The 20,296-nt window shown below is 39.7% G+C and overlaps 1 protein-coding gene across 2 annotated transcripts in view; it reads left to right on the forward strand.

Annotated features, from left to right (window-relative positions):
- Positions 1–10,407, forward strand: part of PRKG2 (protein kinase, cGMP-dependent, type II) — a 98,819-nt gene extending 88,412 nt beyond the window's left edge. The window contains exons 18-19 of one of the 2 annotated variants that reach the window (XM_003790052.1): positions 8,339–8,405; positions 10,039–10,407. In XM_003790052.1, the coding sequence (XP_003790100.1) occupies positions 8,339–8,405; positions 10,039–10,134 (163 nt within the window). In that variant the 3' untranslated portion in view covers positions 10,135–10,407. The remainder of the gene's footprint in view (positions 1–8,338; positions 8,406–10,038) is intronic. The other variant, XM_003790051.2, reaches the window with a different exon arrangement.
- Positions 10,408–20,296: the final 9,889 nt, after the last annotated feature.

Below are 20,296 nucleotides of genomic sequence, written 5' to 3' on the forward strand. Positions count from 1 at the left end.
AGATATAAAAATTTAATATCACGTAAGAGAATCCGTTGGTGGTATACGATACAGTTGAGAATTTCATTATTGAAAACCTTTGAATACACTCCTGTGTTCACTTTCAGAATAGAAAACACCTCGTGGTATTTCATTCCTCTGCGGATCTATGTATATATGACTTAAAAAAAAAAGCAGAATTAGGAGCACATCAGCGCAGTTTGAAAATAAAGGGAAAGATGTTGTTGCCAAACAGAAATGCTATTCATTTTCCTCAACAGTAGCGACACAGCTTCAATAAAGGGGGGGGAGAGCTGCTGACCCTGCTCTGTGTATACAGGAACTTACTTGAAATGAAGCCGTGTATTCCACGTTGTAAATTCATATCTGCTCTGCCTTGAGGGTGTATTGGGAAGAAAGGGGACACACGTGTAGATTTTATAGACATCGAAATGCTTTTGGTACTTCAGTGTTCTCGGTCATCTTTGGGTTGGAGTCAGTTGTAAAGCTGATTATTTGCCTTAGATTCCAATTTCTCTTCTTCCTGAACTGCATGCTGTTATCACAGCTGCTTTTCTCCTCATAAAATGGCTCAGAAACACACCATCCATATTGAGAAAACAAGTGCCTGTCAGTTAAAGCTGTTCTTCCAAGATACTTTCCCCTTTTCTCTCATTAAAGAAGAGTCTTCGAATTTTGCTCTGTCATTACTAGAAAATAAAAGTGATATAATTGTTAACAGCTTTCAGCTTTGTCTTTTACTTACTTACCTGAGGCGTATATAAACGTGGCTGTCAAATTGTGATTGGCTACACCTGCAAATTGATGCCCAGGCATTTTTCTTGCCTCAACATGGTAATAAAGAATTCCGGAATCCCTTCCCTGAAGGGATTAATTCTCCTGTTCCTCCTTAATAGGCAATTGCCTTTGCCAGATAGCAAGGTAGAGTCTGAGTGCACCATGTTGGGGTGACTGATAAAATATACCAAATTTACACAGTGCCTTCAGGTCATTCCTGAAAGCTCAAAAAACGTTATTTCATTTTGTTGCTTTTTACGCTATAAAGTTAGAGGGGGGAAAAAACCCAGAAAAATTGATTTCTCTCTCTGCCTCCAAATAAGGAGTGTTCAAAAACCTTCCAGAAATCTTTAAGGTTTATACCTCCTCTACCCAGTATATTCTTAAATTAAAAAAAATGTTTCTGAAGTTGCTCTCAGATTTTCCCACTCTCCTCTAAAGTAAAAATGCTACTTTTTAGAGAATTATTCAGTTTAATTTTGTATATAAAAACAATGCAGGGTGGTGCCTGTGGCTCAGACGAGTAGGGTGCCGCTCTTATATGCCAAAGGTGGTGGGTTCAAACCCAGCACCCGCCAAAAACTGCAAAAAAAAAAAAAAAAAATTAAAGAAAATACAATTAAACATGGAATCTTGTTACATGGATTTTTTTTCCCATTCTATATTAAACCATTTTTCCTGAAAACTGCAGAACTCTCATAAATTCTATTTCGAAGCTAACTTAAAACTAGGCATTATTCATTTCTCCTCATGCTTATCTTTAAAAGAGGCTAATGTCCTATATAATTGACCATTTCCTGATTGGAAGAGGAAAAATTTGTTTTAGTGGCAGGCCTCCCACATTTTATTGTACTTTGCTTTGTGGTGCTTTGAAGGTACTGCATTTTTTACAGATTAAGATCTGTTGCAACCTAGATTCAAGCAAGTTTGTTGGTGCCATTTTCCAACAGCACGGGCCCACTTCAGGTCTCTGTATATTTTGGTAATTCTAATAGTATTTCAAACTTTTTCATTATTGTCTTTGTTACAGTCATCTGTGATCAGTGATCTTTGGTGTCAGTGCTGAAATTGGTTTGAGGTGCTATGAGCCCCACACAAAAGATGGCAAACTCGATTGGTAAATGTTATGTGTATTCTGTTGCACCACCAACCAGCCATTCCCCCACCTCTCACCCTTTCCTCAGGCCTCCTCTCTCTTCCTTCAGACATAAAAATATTGAAATTTGGTCACTTAGTAACCCTTCACTGGCCTGTAAATGTTTATATGAAGTCAGGAGTCTTACATAGTTCTCATTATAAATCAAAAGCTGGCAATGATGAAGCTTACCGAGGAAGGCCATGACAAAAACTGAGATGGATCGAAAGGTAGACCTCTTGCACAAAACAGCCAAGTTATTAATGTGAAGGAAGAGTTCTTGAAGGAAATTAAACGACCTGCTCCAGTGATCACACACATGGGAAGACAGCAAAACAGCCTTGCTGCTGAAATGGAGAAAATTGCAGTGATCTGTATAAAGATGAAACCAGCCACGACCTTTCCTTTGTCAAAGTCTAATCCAAAGCAAAGTGCCAACTGGTTTTAATTCTGTCAAGGCTGAGAGAAGTAAGGAAGCTGCAGAAGAAAAATTTGATGCTGGTAGAGTCTAACCCTTGAGGTTTAAGGGGAAGAAGCCGTCTCCATAACATAAAAGTTCAAGGTGAAGCTACAAATGCTGATGTAGAATCTGCAGCAAGTTCCCTGGAAAATCCAGCTCAGATGCCTGATGAAGGTGGCTGTGTTAAACGACAGATTTTCAATAGAGACAAAACAGTATTATGTTGGAAGACAATGCCCACTAGGAATTTTCATAGCTACAGAGAAGAAGTCAATGCCTGGTTACAAAGCTTTAAAGGATAAGTTGACTTTCTTGTTATGTATCTAGTCATTCAAGAGTTCTGGTGGGAATATGTCAGAAGATTAATGTTGTTTTCATCCCTGCTACATCCATTCTGTAGCCATGACCAAAGAGTAATTTCTACTTTCAAGCCTTATTATTTAAAAAATATATTTCATAGGCCTTTAGCTACCATAATGATTCCTCTGATGGATCTGGGCAAAGTAAATAGAAAACCTAATGGAAAAGAATCACCCTTTTAGAATCATCAAGAACATTTGAGATTCATGGAAGGAGGTCAGAATAACAACATTCACAGGAGTTTGGAAGACGTTGATTCTAATCACAGTGGAATGGGCTTTGAGGGGCTCAAGACTTCAGTGGAGGAAGTAACTACAAATGTGGTAGGAACAGCAAAAGGAGGAGGATGAGAAGTGGAGCCTGAAGATGGGACTGAATTGCTGCAATTTCATGATAAAACTCAAATGGATGAGGAGTGTCTTCTATGGATGAACAAAGGAAGTAGTTCTTGAGATGGAATCTACTTCTGGTAAAGATGCTGTAATGTAGTGGAGATGACAACAAAGATTTGGAATGGCACATCAGAGTAGATGGTCCAGCAGCAGCAGGTTTGAGAGAATTGACCTCAGTTTTGAAAGCAGATCTACTGTAGGTAAAATGTTATCGAACAGCATCACATACTACAGGGAAATCCTTTGCAAAAGGAAATGCCAACCAAATGGACGAAACTTCACTGTTGTCTTGTTTTTAAAAATTGCCACAGCCAGCCCAGCCTTCTGAAGCCACTACACTAATCAGTCAACACTAATCCGTGTCACTTCACCAGTGAAACAACTACGACTTGATGAGGCTCAGATGATCGTTGGTATTTTTTGACAAAAAAAGAATTTTAAAACGAAAGAAGGACCCCCTCTAAGCAAAAAACCAATGGAAAAGTAAAAAAACAAAAGTCAAGGGAAAAAAAAATTGGAAAAGCAAAGGGAACCAAAACGTTTTGTGACTTGCTAAAGCAGTGGTCTAGATCTTGAACCAAACCCTCGGTATGTCTAGGGTATGGCTGTTTAACATTACCTTTCACATTTCTAGGCTCTGAGATTATTTTCAAGTGTAGCTTCAATAAATCTTCTAAAAATGAAGAAGGAATGTATGGGTTCATTTTTCATTGGTGAATATTCAAGGAATTGTTGCTCATGTTTCATTGGTGAATATTTTTTACAAATGAGTGCACATTGGCGCTTGTGTTACTTGAAATGTGTTTACATCAAAAGGCCGAGTGTTAAATGAATAGCCACTCACGGTAAGTAAATATTGCCCTAAGTCGGGTTGTAACAAGTACTTTTTGGTTAATTCAAGTAACAGTAATGATTTTTCCTGATATTTCTGTAGTACCTTCTGGGTAGAAAGCATTGTAAAATATGTTAAAATGAATTGTTACAATATTTGGTGGCAAAAGAAAAGAATCCATAGAACTAGGTGCACATCCCTAAACATGGAGCCTGGGTCTGTGTGACGGAGCAGTAGGTTCCTGTGGTTTCACAGCAAGGGCAGAGGAGGGATATAAAACGTCTGGGCCGCTGCCTGACTCTCTCTCTCTGACTAGATTTCCAGAAACTTGTGCCAAAATGACATTTTGGTTAAGAATGGCATCTTGGATGGAATGTACTAGAGCCTTCCCTTTCTGTTTTTAGTTCCTTTTCTGTTGCTAAGCTTAGACCTGGAATAGGAAATCCAGGCAAGGATAAACCAAAACCAGCTGTGAAGGTGAGAAGAGATTGAGAAAGGTGGAAAGCCCAGTCCCTGATATGGCCGACAGACAGGAAGGTGCAGTCTCCTGAGCCGCCCTGCCTCAGACTCACACTCCCACCACCACCCAGCCCTGTCCTGCCCCCTGTGGCCATTCTTCCAGTAGAAGCCAAGATTATCTTTGAATAATAGATCATTTTTGTTGGTTTCCCGGCACATATAAAAATCCTGATTCCTCACTGTGCCCTACAGAGCCCTACACGACCTGGGGTCTGGCTGTTTCTTAGGTACCGCTTTTTTTTCTAGTTTCCTCTGTAATCACCGCACTTGAATTCATTCCTGCCACATCCTTCCAGCTTCTTTGGCATTGATGTTTCTGTGGGTTCCCCCTTTTCTTCATTCGAGTCTTAATGCAAATGCCACTTCCTCAAACGCCATTCTAGCCCAAAGCAGCCCTTCCCAACTCATCCCCATCCCAGCCAATATCTGCCACTTTATTCTTTTATCTGTCTAGTATTTGCCAGTATCTGAAACTAATTACAATACGGCACTGTTTAATTTTTTTTTTAATTTTGTCTATCACCTCTTTCCAAAATGAAAGTAACTTAAAAGCAGAGTCTTTGTCTTTTCTGATACCTGGCATCAGGTTGACTTTCCATAAATATTTATTGGCTGGTTGAGCTGACCTCAGTGTCTTAATATACTAGAAAAAGTCAGTGGACAGAGGACAGGATTATTACCTATTCTTGGTAAGATCCTGAAAGGCAGAATATATTGTTTGTACACAAGAGAAGCAAGGCCTCCTGACTTCTGATGTCACATTTCTAGCCCAGCAAGCTTCATATATGCGTATATATATATAAAATTGATGATATGTGTATATAGTATTGATGATATATATATATATCAATAATGTGTTGTGTGTTGTGTGTGTGTGTGTGAGGTCTGACAGTTAACTTCACAAACTCAGCCCAGAAAAAGCACTCCATACCTCATTGCTGAATATCCCTATGGTCACCTTTGAAGTCCTCTCTTTGGGAAGCTCTGCTCTAATGCCAGGGCCTAGTCTGCTCTTTGATTAAATTTTGGAATTGTTTTTCTGGAATGGTTATCAGAGCTGTCCTTGTATGACGATCTGACAGATATGTTTGTGAACTTGCCACTGTGCACTTGCAGACACCCAGTAGGGTTCATAACCTTGGTGCACCCGTGTTTCACAGCTGTGGTCACACTGACACCTGCCAGTGTTTTGCTGAGTGGCGTCATTATTGGTTTCATGTGTTTGTGTGTGTTGTACAACAACAGCTCTGATGGTCATTCAGAAAAGAGTCCCGAAACTGCCCTGCAGGGTAGACTAGGCACTGGTGTCAGTGCAGAGCTCACCAGGGGGAGGACGTTGAAGGTGACTATCGTGATATTTAGCAGTGAGGTCTGTAGCACATTTTCTAGAATGAGTTTGAGGACTTGATTGTCAGATTTTGTATATATGGAGAGAGGGTAAACACATTTTAAGAAAGAAAAAACTGAATTAATCGTAATACTTGTCACATTTGACTTCTGTAATTACAAGAGATACAAGATACAATCATACAAGATAATAAACACTGTCAATATATAGTGAATATTTTACAATGTCAATACAGTTTTTTCTATTTTTAAGTGTGCTTACATGTTTTCCGTATGCTCTGTGTCTATAACATGTGTTTAGATTAATAATACAGAAGCCATAAATGAAAGAACTTTCATTAAACCTCAATTTAGTACCCTATTTTCACAGATTGTTGTGAAATACTTTGTTATCTAGGACCCTTTTAGGTCTAAATCTCCAGGACCATCACCACTGTAACATCATATGACAAAATAGTGTGAGCTCTGTGTGTGTTCTCTTGCGGATTCATTTTGTCATCCAGAAACATTTATTGAGCTCCTGTTCTGTGCTAAGCACTGACCCTAGTATTGGGGACACAGAAGGGGAAAATATAGACAAAATTCCCTGCCTTCGTGGAGCTTGTGTTCTGGGGCAGGAGACAGGAAAGAAACAGGATAACAAAGTCAAGTAGTATATTAGGGAGTAGTAAGTGCCCAGGAGATAAAACAAGCAGTGAAGGAGGGTAGGAAGTGCGTGTGTGGTGGGGGGCAGTGGGGGTGAGGGTTGCAATTTTAGATTAGATGGCCAAAGAAGGCCAAGATGAGAAGATGAACTCTGAGAAAAGGCCTAAAGGTATCAAGGGAATGAGACCGTGTGAAAAGCTGGGGAGAGAACAGCCCAGATGTTAGTACTAAGGTCTTAAAGTGGGAACATAGGTCGTTGGAAGAATGGTGAGGAGACAAATGAACAAGAGAGAAAGAAAGAGAGAAGCAGGATGGTGGTGTGGTCGGGGAAGGTGGAGGTGCAGAGAGAGATTTCGTGAGGCCGTGCACATTCTAGTAGGGGGTAGTGAAGACTTGGCTTCCATGTAGTGTAATGAAAAACACTGGGAGTTTTGCACAAAGGGATGGTGCAACTTGACTTATTATTATTATTATTTTTTAATGACTAGATTTTATCTTATAAGACTTCTGATTGAAATGAGCAATCTTATTGCAGGGTATAACCCTAGCACAAAAGTGGGGCTCGGCCCGTGCGGATAGGGTAAAGGTGTCAAGGATTGGTCAGACTCTGAATACAGATAGAATTTGAAGGCAACAGTACAAGGATTATGGACTGAAGTAGGATGTGAGGGAGAAAAAAAAAACCAACCCAATACCTTTGGTTCAACCAAGAGGAAGGGTTGAGGCAAGTTTGATGGAGAAAATTTGGAGTTCTGATTTGAACCTGATGCATCTCGATGCCTGTTAGACAGTTAGTTGGGAGATGATTGAACAGCACTTGTAGATATTAACCTGTAAACCAATGGGGAGGTCTTGGTTGGAAATAGAAATTTGGGAGTAATCAGTATGTAAGTGCTACCTAAAGCCATGAGATTGGACGTGATTACCTAGAAACTGGGGGTAGCTAAATCAAGAGGTCTAAGGACTGAGCTTTGGAGCACACCAGCTTCCCTAGGAAATAGCAGTGGGTACTGAGGGGAGCCCTGAAGAAGGTTGGAAGAAAGCCTGACGGTGGCATGTCCTAAAGACCAAGTGAAGAAAGTGTTTCAGGAGGTGGGAGTGACCAACTGTGGCAAATGCTGCTAAGTGGCAATATGAGACCTGAGAACCGAGGGGACTCCGGGGAGTGGAGAGGGTGAAACCTGACCGTAGCATGGGCTGGAGGCAGTAAGGAGCATCAGGTGATTAAGGCACTCTAGAAGTTTCACTCTAGTAAGAAAGAGAAAAATGGAGTGAAAGTTGGAGAGGAACTCAGGAAAGGGAAGGCTGTTTTGTTGGTTGAAGAAATAAAATGTTTCCATACTGATGAGAATAATTCAGCAGGGAAAACATGGAAGATTTAGGAGAGAGGAGAATTCCAGGATGACGTCTTTGGCTAGAAAGAGTTCATGGGATCAAGTACACCAGTAGAGGGATTGACCAAAAATACAGATGTGTGAGGGAGAGCAGATACGCGGGTGAGAGAGCAAGGACGTTCTCTCTTTATGCTATTATATAAATTAGAAGCAAGGTCATCATTTGGGAGTGAGGGTGGGAGGAGTCTGTGGAAGCTTGGGGAGAGAGGGAGGACCAGGTACGAATTCTAAATCTGACGGAATATGACAGTGAGTGGATCAAGGAAATCCAGGATGGTTGCTGGGCAGCATTAAGTGCCTGCCTGAGGGTCATGGCCATGGATTTAATGAGAGACCAGATGACCAGCACGGTGTGTGGTTTTCCCAGCTGTTTGCAGCTGCCTTGATGCAGGAAGGGAACCAGCCACAAAATGGATTGGTCACTTGACATAGTTTATCAGGAAAATAATATTCCTCTGTACTTTCCTCATTTCTCAGGTGGTTAAATGGTTTTAATTGGGAGGGACTGAAAGCACGGAGCCTTCCATCACCTTTACGAAGAGAGGTATGGTATTTGGTCTATTGTCTCTCCTAATTCTTTTCTAGAAATTTGATTTTATGAACAGATTTTGTAGGGACTGAGGTGCATTGGCTATATTAAGGGTATTAATTAGCTCATTTCTCAGGAACCAATTACCATGAAAATGACATCTAAGTCTCCAAGTAGTCAGTAGGCTAATAGATCATTCTAGAAATCAATGTGAACCATATATACAAGGTGTCCATAAAGTTTATGTGCAATGGTTTTAAATGGCATGCAAATTTTATGGACACCCTGTATAATTTAAAAATTAAAAACTTTATATTTTAAGCACTAAAAATGTTTTAAAAAGCATAAAATAAATTGTAAATATTTATCACAATATGTAAGAATACAATGGAACTTCCGTAAGTTGACCACCCAAGGGACTATGACAAACTGATCAGTATACGGAGGCAGTCAACATAAGAAACTAGGCCTGCTGTCCTGATAACTACATGTGGTGCCTGTCCCGTCTATGAAAATTAGGTCACCTTGAGGTGGCCAGTGTAGTAAGGTGGTCAGCTATGGGGGTTCTACTGTATTTCCATTCATTTTCCTTAAAAAATTTTATCCTAATATAAAATCTTTTTATGCTTACCAATGCATCTTTACCATTCTTCAAGTGCCTTTAACATTAAATTTTAACATTTTAAAAAATGTCTGTGACAATAGAAATTTCTCTTACAACACAAATGGTTCTTCTGGATTCAGTTATAATTACATTTTTACAATGTGCGTGTTAAATGAAATCACTATAGTACAAAGTTCTAAAGATAAAATAAGATTTTTGAGAAGAAATGATTTTATGTACCTAGGGATAAATATTATTTTTAACAGATGAGATCAGATTCAGCATCACTTCTGTCCATTTTAAAAATTGTTATTGTGTATCTGCAAGTGCAGACAATCGTGTTTACACAGAAACTTGAGGAGGGACGGTTTTGTCACAACACTGTCTCATTGAGCGGCTTTTAGATGATCCCTCCCCCTGGAGGGGGAGTACATTACACGCCAGTACATTATCACGTAACACCAATAGTATTTGTAATGATCGTTCAGCTGGTAATTAAATTATATACTGCTTAAATTTGTTTGAAAGCAGAATTGGAAACAACTTTATTTGCAAAATAATTTAATACCAGATCATTGTATTCTTTCAGTAGGGGCACCAGTCTTGAGAATTGTTCCTTTGGCATTCTACATACTTTATAAGGATCTATTACGCATATAAAAATTCAAGATTGGCAAGAAACTTTTATAAAGTAAAAATTTTGGCAGGATTGAAGTTTTTAATATTTGCTTTTACAATATTTCGCAATTTAAAAAAATAAATAATTCTGTCACCTTTTCTTTAGGAAGTAACCCCGCATACCACCTAGCTCCTTAAGGAATGTAATCCAGTGGCCATATTCATGTGCTTAGAAAGGGGAGGGTTCATGAGGCTGGGTTGTGACTTAAGAAGGAGAATTGGTCATCTTTCTCTCATATGTGACTTACAAGTGGTTGCCTACGAAACCAGCTTTTGGGTGTTAAAAGCATCACCCTGACGGGAGAGCAGGCTTAGTCAACATTATCCTCACCTTTGTTTTAATCTCTTTATTCCTTTCTCTCTTAGCTCAGTGGACCCATAGATCACAGCTACTTTGACAAGTATCCCCCTGAGAAGGGCGTGCCTCCCGATGAACTGTCGGGCTGGGACAGAGACTTCTGACAGAAGAGAAGATGATTCCCGCCGTACACTGCAGACGGGGACTATGGGATCAGTACTCCAACCCTGATTAGTTTTCTCTTCAGAGTATTATAATATCTTGTGGAAGACCATTAGGGAAAGAAATGTCTGCACGGGGGCCGGAGGATGGTGTGGACGTGGTCCCGAACCCTAATATCTCATTAGATGCCGTGACTCATCCATACGTTTCATTCTTTGTTTTTCTCGAATGTTGAAGTCTGTCCCATGTCCCTTTCCACATTCAGAACCATTTTTTGTTAAAGAGGCATAGTTTTCTCTGCAATCTATTGCTCCATCCCAATCATACTCTTCTCCTTTGAGAGTGCTGAGGTATGAAGAGCGGTCTTGCCACTGAACAGCAAAGTCGTGCAAATAGAAGAATGGTGAACTTTGAAAGATTTCTCCAACAACTCCTCATAAGCATTCAAAGGGTGGTTAGCGGAAATCGTGGGAAGGTAATGAGTAGAAGTTGACCTCCACGAACGTTCAACCTAGAAATACACCGACAGTGGTTCTGATACTCGTCTGGAGAAAGGCAAATTTGAGTACTAGTGAGTAGTACTTCATCGGAAAGTAAATGAGTCAATTAATCCAACCACATCATTATATATATACTATTGGGGAACTTAGGAAAAATTAACAAAGCAAAACTATTTTTCTTGTATTTTTTTAATGACCAGCAGTAATATCCCAAGGACTTTTTGAAACCCTTGCTAACGGTGGTTGTATGTATGGTTAGATATGGGCCAATGGCAGGCTTTTCCCTGATATGCTTTCGCAACCAAAGTGGAAAACATGTTAGAACATAACTATGAAGGCTTCTCATTCCCATTAAATATAGAGGAGAATGAATTCTAATAGAAAAGGCTGCTGACTCTTTGACACTCTGAGGTATTTTGGCCAATTGTGTGATTGTTGCTATGAATGAATCGAAAGAGTATAGAATAACCATAATTAATTTTTATTAAAATTTAAAATTTTATAAAATCTCATTAGCAAATATCACTGCACTGTAATCACTGCTAAGTTAATAGCTCTTTTTAAAGACATTTGAGTCATGGATGTGTTTATACTTTTAGATGGTTAAGGCTGACTAGCCACTAGAAAAGTGATAGGATTTTAGAAAATCCAACTTCTGCTCTCCTGTCTCTTCCCTACAATCTTCCAAATAATAAACAGGATAGTTTCAATAGCACTGGACCTAAGAACGTTGCTGGTGAATGTTGGTAGGTACTGACCAGGATCACTCCCTCACTCCCTTTCCAAAATGGAAAGCCTTGAAAGAAGAGCTTTCTATCTTTTCAAAGTGGCCGAGTGAAAAGCATATTCAAGTTATGGCATTATTCAAGCTTCTGCTTATATTTTCATATGATCATGTTCTTACATGAAAAGCAACCTCTACCTAATCCCTGCCCATAATTCCATCGTTCAGAGAAAGCTACTATTTACTTCCTGAAGAGTTCAACAAGGTAAGTGAGGCTCAGCCCAGGAAGGCACATCCTTAACACAAACTGAATTTCTACATTTAGAATCCTTTTGCTGAACCAAAGAGTTTTTGTTTCTTGGAGTAGTATTTTTAAAGATTATGTATTGTACATAGCAGAATCATTTTTAGTAGGATTGGCATAACCTGCTTAAAGAATTTCTAAGATTTTTAAAAGACTTTTATTTGCATTTGGTTTGTACTGTATGTTTTTCCATGTATATATTTTAAAATTACCAACCTATGAAGATAGGAAATTTGTGTATTGGGTGGATATTCGAACTGTACAGTTATTATAGCAATGATATTCTCAAAGGAGTTTAATAGTTATAATTCAAAAAACCTACACATATAGACATAAAAACTGACTTAGAATACTACAGGTTTATTTTGCCTGAGACTGGACACATGTAATCCCCACATGTGATTTTATTGTATTTCCATTATAAAGGTGAGGAAATGAGAGATTAAACCCTCCTATAACCTCAACTTCACTATTTCCTAGCTGGGTGACCCTGGGAAAATGATTTTGCTCTTTTAAGTACGAGCTTTCCACCTAGGAATAGTAAAGGAATAGTAAAGTAATACTTCAAGGCTTGTTTCAGGGATTAAATAAGATATATGGAATGTCTTTCCGCTGGTTTCTGTAAACTAATCAATGCTGCAAGCTGGGAGCCACTGTTACTATCTCTATTAAAATTAAAGGGGCCTTAATAACCATTCAGTTCTGAACCTTCTATGTCATTGATATCTGTAGGCAGAATTACACCATTAAATCTAGTATCTGTCTTTTTTTCTTTTAAATCATGATGTAAAGAAGGATTGCTCAAATATCAGTGTATAAGATGAAGGATTGACCTTCACTTCGAAACGAAGTACTCTAGTAAGCTAACCTAAATTTTAATTTTTTTTTTTAATTAAGGACACACACACATGCACATAAAAGGAAAGGTAGAAAATTATCCGTGCAGGTACAAACCTATCGTATTCCTAATCATTAAATAATTCTTAATCTCTCATTTGTAGGGTGTAAAGTTAATTTGTCACTCTTCAGCTTCTTCTATATAATTTTAAATATGAAAATTTCCTGGAGGGAGAGGAGGCGAATGTAGTAGTGAAGAGTAAGAGATTTAGAGTCAAAAATATCTAGGTTTTTAGTTTTAATTGTGACCTTGAACAATAAATGACATTTTTACTCATCTGTAACTTGGAGATACACATTTAAAGCTTTGAATGGGTCATAGTATTATTACTAGTAGGTCATTGATGATAATTGTTTGGAAATAAATATGTCCATATATTTCTTTTGAAATATTAATAAATCCTGTTCTTTATTTCTAGAAATGGCACTAAGAGTATTTCTTTCCATTATTTCACTCACACAAAATTAAAAAATATAAACATGCTGTTCTCAAGATCTTTTAGTTATTGGCCTAAAATCTGCATTCATTCATAATTTGGCTGTGATGACTTTGCATATAGTCCCATTGCAGTTACTACGACTGTATTACCAGTTACCCTAAACTTTGTTGCTTAGCACAACCATTTTGTTATTCTCCTGGATTCTCTGGGTCAGGAATCCAGACCACACCTGGCAAGGTTGGCTTGACTCTGTACCACAGTATCTGGAGCATCATTTGAAAAGACCTAAGACCTGGAGATGACTTGGTGACTAGGAGGTAGAATTACATGAAATCTTGTTCATTTATATATCTGCTCTCTGGCTGGAACTATTCAAAGACCAGTACTGAAGACCAGATTTCCTATATATGGTCTTCTCCACCCCTTGTGTTCTTTCCCACTGTGATGTCTTTAAGATCATCAGACTTCTGTCTGGCAAGATGAGGCACCAAGAGTGAGTAATCTAGCTAAACAGAAGTATCCTTTATGAACTAGCCTTCAAAGTCAAGTAAGATCACTTCTGCTGGTCTCTATTGGTGGAAACACGGGCTATCCAGACTTGAAAGGAGGAAACAGACTCAGCTTCTTAATGAAGAGAATTCCAAAGAATTTGCAAGCTCATTTTCAACCTGCCATGGTTCGCTCTCTGAGCACCCATTACTTATATTATTGCCATATACAGAATTGATTCATTTCTCCCCAAGAGCATTCCTAACATTATCATCAGGCTCATGGTTCAGGATCTTGTCATCTAAATCCAACTCCATCATGGATGACATTCCTCAGGTGTGACTCCCTGGATATGTTCTTGTAAGTCTGAAACAGATTTTCAACTGGTGCTTCGGCACACTGGTGTGCCATAGAGGATCTTTGTTGTGCCATGAAATTTTTTTTTTAATTTTTTTTTTTTATTGTTGGGGATTCACTGAGGGTACAAAAAACCAGGTTACACTGATGTCATTTGTTCGGTAAGTCCCTCTTATTCTTGCCCCCCAAAGGTGTGTCACACACCGACCCCCATCCCTCCCTCTCTCTGCTCTTCCTTTCCCCTGCCCTCCATCATGTACTAGGTCATCAATTGTCCTCACATGAAAATTGAGTACATAGGATTCATACTTCTCCATTCTTTTTTTTTTTTTTTTTTTGCAATTTTTGGCTGGGCCAGGTTTGAACCCACCACTCCATTATAAGGGGCCAGTTCCCCACTCCTTTGAGTCACAGGTGCCATCCAATGCTTATGCTTTACTAAGAATAATGTGTTCCACTTCCATCCAGGTTAATACAAAGGATGTATAGTCTTCATCTTTTTAAATGGCTGAATAATAGTCCAAGAAAATTATGAAACCCTAAGAAAGGAAATAGCAGAGGATATTAACAAATGGAGGAGCATACCATGCTCATGACTGGGAAGTGCCGTGAAAATTTTTAAAGGCCATTAATTATATTATTTTCAGAAGAAGTTCAAAGCACAGTAAGTATATTCTTTTTTTCACTCTTTTTTTTCTTTTTTGATCAACATGATTTAAGTTTGCCACAGAAGTTTAACTATAGTTTCAAGTGTGCAGTGAGATATAAAATGTTGTTAAATACTGGTCTATAAGCCTGTGAAATCAGTAATCTGCCCTGACATTCACATATTGAGTGGTGAAATGAGCAGAGGGTCGCCACAACAGATCCTCGCATTAGGACAGGGAAAAAATGAGAGTTGTAAAGCCATCCTGGGTCTACAGCAATTCTGAAATTTGGCTGGACAGGGTGCCATTTTTCTGCGTAGGGCGCAGTTCCACTCCCTGTAAACTGTTCTCTGTAGGTCCTGACTCCATCATGTAAAATCTTGGTTCTGCCTTCTGAGCCACCCTTCCTTTTCCATAAGATACAGCTGGCATTTGCAACCGTGTAGACTTCTTAGCCAATTTCTTCTCCATAAAAGTTTGATGGTAGAAATGCCGCCTTTCAGTTTGTCTCTCTTAATTCTAAGCTGATATAGTTCCTTTAAAATTTAGTGATTTTTCCATATATGAATTCATAATTCACTCTATCAGATGAAAGTCATGGTCACAAATCTTTTCCGTAAGGTGATGTGAACATTCTCTCAAGGTTCTTAGGAGTTCTTTTTTGTTTGTTTGTTTTTTTAAAGAGGGTCTTTAGGGCAGGTACGTAATGTACTCAAAGGTCTGTTCGAAGGTTTTGGTGGACAGCTTCACAGATGGCTTCCAGTCATCCTGCTTGTAAGAGTTATGCTCTTTTATAATCCCCTCCTCTTGAGTGATGGCTGAACTCAGTGACTTCCTTAGAACAAACAGACCATTACAAAAGTGAAAGATAGTCACTTCTGAGATTAGACAGCAAAGTGACTGTGTGTCCATTCTACTGACCCTCTCATTTGCATGCTGTGATGGAACCTCGAGTGGCAAATGACTGAGGCTGTTTGTGGCCAGCAGGCAGCGAGGAAGTGAGGCACTCAGTCCAAAAACATGTGATGATCCAGACCCTGTCGGCAGCCACTTGAGTGAACTTAGAAGCAGACCTTCCCACAGTTGGCCCTTCAGATGAGGCTGCAGTCCCAACTAACATTTTGATTGCAGCCTGAAAGAGTCCAGGAGCCAGACAACCCAGATAAACTGCTCTCAGGTTCCTGACTCACAGAAACTCTGAGATAATAAGTGTTTGTTCTTTTAAACTACTCATTTGGTAAAGGAAGATGGACATAGGTGGGGGAAGTAAGGATAAAATGAATACAGGAGAAGAAAATTGAATACTTGTTATAAAAGTTTTTTCCAGTATATTCTAGGGGTACATGTTTTGCTTTTCAATTTTCTATCAAAGTTATAGGTGTGTCCCCCACTCAGAAAGTGTGTAATGAACCCATCCAAGACACCTGTCACACAGCAGCTCAGGTAGCACCTAGCACCCTGTACAGTCTCCACTTTCGTACCACATGTTCCCCATCACCTGCTCCCTTTGTCCTCTTCCCATCTCTCTTCCCCCACTGTCCCTGGCTGTCTGCCCCTGAGAACTTTTTCTGAGTGGAACAATCTGCGTGGCAGGTGCTGCCTCTGGTTCTCCCCACTTTTCCCAGGAAAGGCTGTTGAGAGGCTGCTTCTAATCTGCCATTTACCCCAGAAAATCGAATAAAGTCAAAACAGACAAATCAGAACTCATGAGGCCAAACTGGAGCCCAAATCTATCTTTTGTATTTGCCAACTTTGGCCATGGAGGTCACTGCAGGATAAGCTGGACCTTTCAGAAGTACCTGGCTTAAGATTGGAAGATGCTGCCAGAGGAGCCACAGGCCCAGCTGCTGCTGTGCCCCAACACGACGGGCCAGCAGATCCACCCCAGTGTGCCTGAGCTGCAGTGGTGCCTGGTCTCATACTGAGCTCCAGAGTGCAGACACAGCTGCTTCTCACGTCTGCCTGTCAGAACTTACAGATTTCTCTTGTGGAAAGGCCTCACTTAGACTTTAGATAAACTGGCACACTACAAAGCCATTCAATTTGAAAATGAGTAAAATTATACATATATGTTCGTATGTCATTACTTTATGTATATAGTATATATTTATTCTTATGTAATTTATTTAGTTTGAATTTTTATTGATTTTTTATTTTTATTGATTTTTTTTGAGGCAGAGTCTCACTCCATGACCTTGCTAGAGTTCTGTGGCATCACAGCTCACAGCAACCTCCAACTCCTAGGCTCAGGATCCTCTTGCCGCAGCCTCCCAAGTAGCTTGGACTACAGGTGCCCGCCTAGATGCCCAGCTCAATTTTTCTTCCTTCTTCCCTCCCTCTGTCCCTTCCTTCCTTCCTTCCTTTCTCTCTTTCTTTCTTTCTCTCACTCATTCTTTTTCTTTCTTTCTCTTTTTCTCTCTTTGACTCTCCTTCCTTCTATTTCTCCCTCCCTTCTTTCTTTCTTTTTTAAAAGTAAAGACAGAATCTTCCTCTTGCTCAGGTTGGTCTGGAACTCCTGAGATCAAGCAGTCCACCCGCCTCGGCCTCCCAGAGTTCTAGGATTACAGGCGTGAGCCACTGGGCCAGGCCTAGTTTGAATTTTTAGGTAATGATATTCACCTTCTCTTTCTACCCAATATTCGTCAAAATGTCTTTAGGACACCAGCCAGATGACTCAGTTGAAAGCACCAATATAACCATTTGTCTTGAGTGATTTACAAGCAAATTATAAACTGAATTATAGCTGGAGAATTTTCGATTTTAGAATATGTAAAACCAAAATATTTTTATTCATTTAATTGTTGGCTGTTAAATTAAAAATGGTGCAATGACAAGTCACATGAAATTTGTTTTGATAAGTATAAACTTCCTCAGTGAGGAAAGTAGAAGCAGACTGCACTGGGTAAAAAAGTAAGTACAGTGTGATTCAGGGAAAACTTGGCTATTCACCCACCCTCCAATCCCGAGGGAGACAGATAGGGCTTACCCTCCAGGGCCACAGAGAAAGGTGTCACCCCCGAAGGAGGCAGATGGGGCTCACCTCTGAGGCCACTGAGAAAGGCGTCACCCCTGAAGGAGGCAGGTGGGGCTCACCCTCCAGGGCCATGGAGAAAGGCGTCACCCCTGAACACCAGCTGCCTGTACACTGACTATCTAATCCTGCTCTGCAAAAATTCAGTAAGAACCTCGGATTGCTAAAGGGATCATTAAAGGTGAACCGTGAAACGTTGCCCTCTCCTGGATCCTGCTTGGTCAGCCCCTTTAAATTTGTCTTTTGTTCAATTTTACATGAAAGTGTGCTTCAAAATACCTAAAAATTAGATCTTTGAGTCAAAGCTAAAGAAAGTAAAGAAAACCCAGTAAAAACTTAAATATATAGGTTTTTCTTTTTGAGATCCTATAAATATTGAAGGGTATAAAAGGAACCTCTTATCAAATGGCTGGTGAATGTGAAGACAAGTATTTAATACCTGCCTTAATTAATCACTCAAGAATTATTAATTGAGCATTGTCCTAGGTGAGAAGGGTAAAGCAGAGGGACCAAAATCGTGGCCTGATCCACACTCACATTTACTAGACAACTGTGTTAGCAGTGGTGACGTCCAGGTGGTGGGATCCTGAATATTTTCCTTCTATGTCGATTTTCTAAGTTTTATATGTTGAATTTATAGTTTACAATAATGAGCAAAATTTGCTTTACAACAGAAATTTGAACCACAGAGATAGGCTTGATATCAGAAAAATCATTGGAAAAACGAGATTCTTTAATATCTCCTAATTTTACTCCATCAAATCAGCATATAGGCACCGACTGACGTGAGCTCACACGAGCCTCTGCCGCATTAAGCACCTTTGTTTTTTTACTTGAATCATCCAATACGACTTTTACACTGTCTCATGGATCTTTTTGTTTCCTACCTCCCATTTCTGATGTATTTGCATCAGGATGTCAATTAAGCCTTGGCAGAAGCAAACAATTTACTACTTTAGGCTACTTTAGGCATTTTTGCCTGTTTTTTAAAAAATGTTTAATTCGGATTCTGTCAGACTTTCTATTCTTGTTCCTTCTTTCTTTCTTGTTCCTTCACCTTCGCTCTCAGCCCAGGCAGAGAATCTCCTGACACCAAATTCTCTCTGCTAAATGCATATGCATTAACTAATTGGTTAATTGATCTGCTGATTGATTATCTCAAATAATGTTTGACTACTCTGTGCCAGCCACAATTTCAGACACAAGTGTTAAGTAATGAACAATTTATGTTTTCATTATGAAGAATATATTTTAATTGCATGAAGATGGCAGTAAATAAATGAAAGGTATTACTCAACATAAAATTTGTAGATAGAAAAAAAATTAAATAGTATCTTATCTCATCTCCTTCGAGCTTCCACGTTAGGGGAGGGGAAGGGGCATTAAAAGCCTCTTACAGTTTAAAGTTGATCCAATCAAATCTGTGGTCTGTCTTGTGTGGTGGGCATTACATTCTGATTGGAGGGGAAGGTGATGCACCTCTCAAGGCCCAGTCTCCATCCCACTTCAGGGAGGCTGGGTCTCTGCAGGCTTTACTAACAACACAGGTGGTTCTGGTAAATCAAAAATTACGAAAACCATTGCTGTCTGAGATTTTTAGTCCCTCTTAGACAAAAATGCTCAGGTTCTCATTTAGCCTCTGTGAGATTCCTCACTGAGACGGAGGACGTGTCAGGCTCAGAGGCAGGTTTTCTGCTTGGCTGCTCTTTGTCTGACCTCCATGGATAAAGTCTACAGCTGGAGAAGCTCATCACTTGTCCCCTCAGGGTTGGGACAGAGCCCAAGGCCTCCCTCAAAAGCACAGGGTGGCATTAGTTACTGCTGGCACTGGAGACCTTTAGGGTTGTCCCGTGGTTCTTTTCAGCTGTAGCTGAGATCTGCTTTGCAGAACTCATTGCAAAGCCACCTGCTGTAAGGGAATCTCCTGCCGATTTTCTCCCCAGCTAGACACTCAGAAAATTATGGGTCCTGTTTTCAGAGTGGAAAAGCCCTGGGGATTCATGGTAACTATAGGTCAGAGATTCTATGCCCAGGTAAGCTATATCCTCAAGATTACCATGCTGCATTCTGTTACGGGAAAGCTGTGAGGGGCCACAGACTCAGGAAAAAGGGAGAGGCTTTTCCTTTGTCTAGACACCTTTCTTTAAGAGTATAAAAGTTCAGGCTATCTTCTCTGATATCTGAACTTCCATTACACACATAAAACTCTCTCGTCTCTCGTATGAAGCTTGATTCTTTGTAAGTAAAGGAAAAGATAGAGGAATTTAGAGAATCCTGTCTTAGGACCAAAGCTGGCCCTTTGAATTTCAAAAGCTCACTGTTCCCTAGTGCTTTCTCAGTGCAACCCTACTGGAACTAATCTGAGTCAGCAGTGGGCGATTCTAGAAAAGAACCAAGATTTATTCTCAGGAAGCAAAAACAAGAACATACTAATAATTTTAAAAGAGAATATTTTCCTATTTGCAAAAATAAGTCAGAAACTTTCAACACAGTGATCAACACTATGAAGACGATTAAACAGGGTCATTGTGGAATAGACTACGGCTGAGGAGAGGCAGGAATGGCTTTGAGGAGCGGTGAGGAAACACCTTCCTGCATCAGTGACATTCGAGCTGAGACTTGAATGATGAAAAGGAAATGCGCTTGAGACAGTCCAGGAAAAAGTGTTCCAGGCAGTGAAATCAAACGCAAAAGCTATGCGATATTAATGAACCTGGCATGTTTCAGAAACAGAAAGAAGTCTTATAAGTTTGCAGAGCTGGAGAGCTCAGAGTA

The sequence above is a fragment of the Otolemur garnettii genome, unplaced genomic scaffold (genome assembly GCF_000181295.1).
Source record: "Otolemur garnettii isolate 467f Iridium unplaced genomic scaffold, OtoGar3 scaffold00039, whole genome shotgun sequence".
Classification (NCBI taxonomy): domain Eukaryota; kingdom Metazoa; phylum Chordata; class Mammalia; order Primates; family Galagidae; genus Otolemur; species Otolemur garnettii.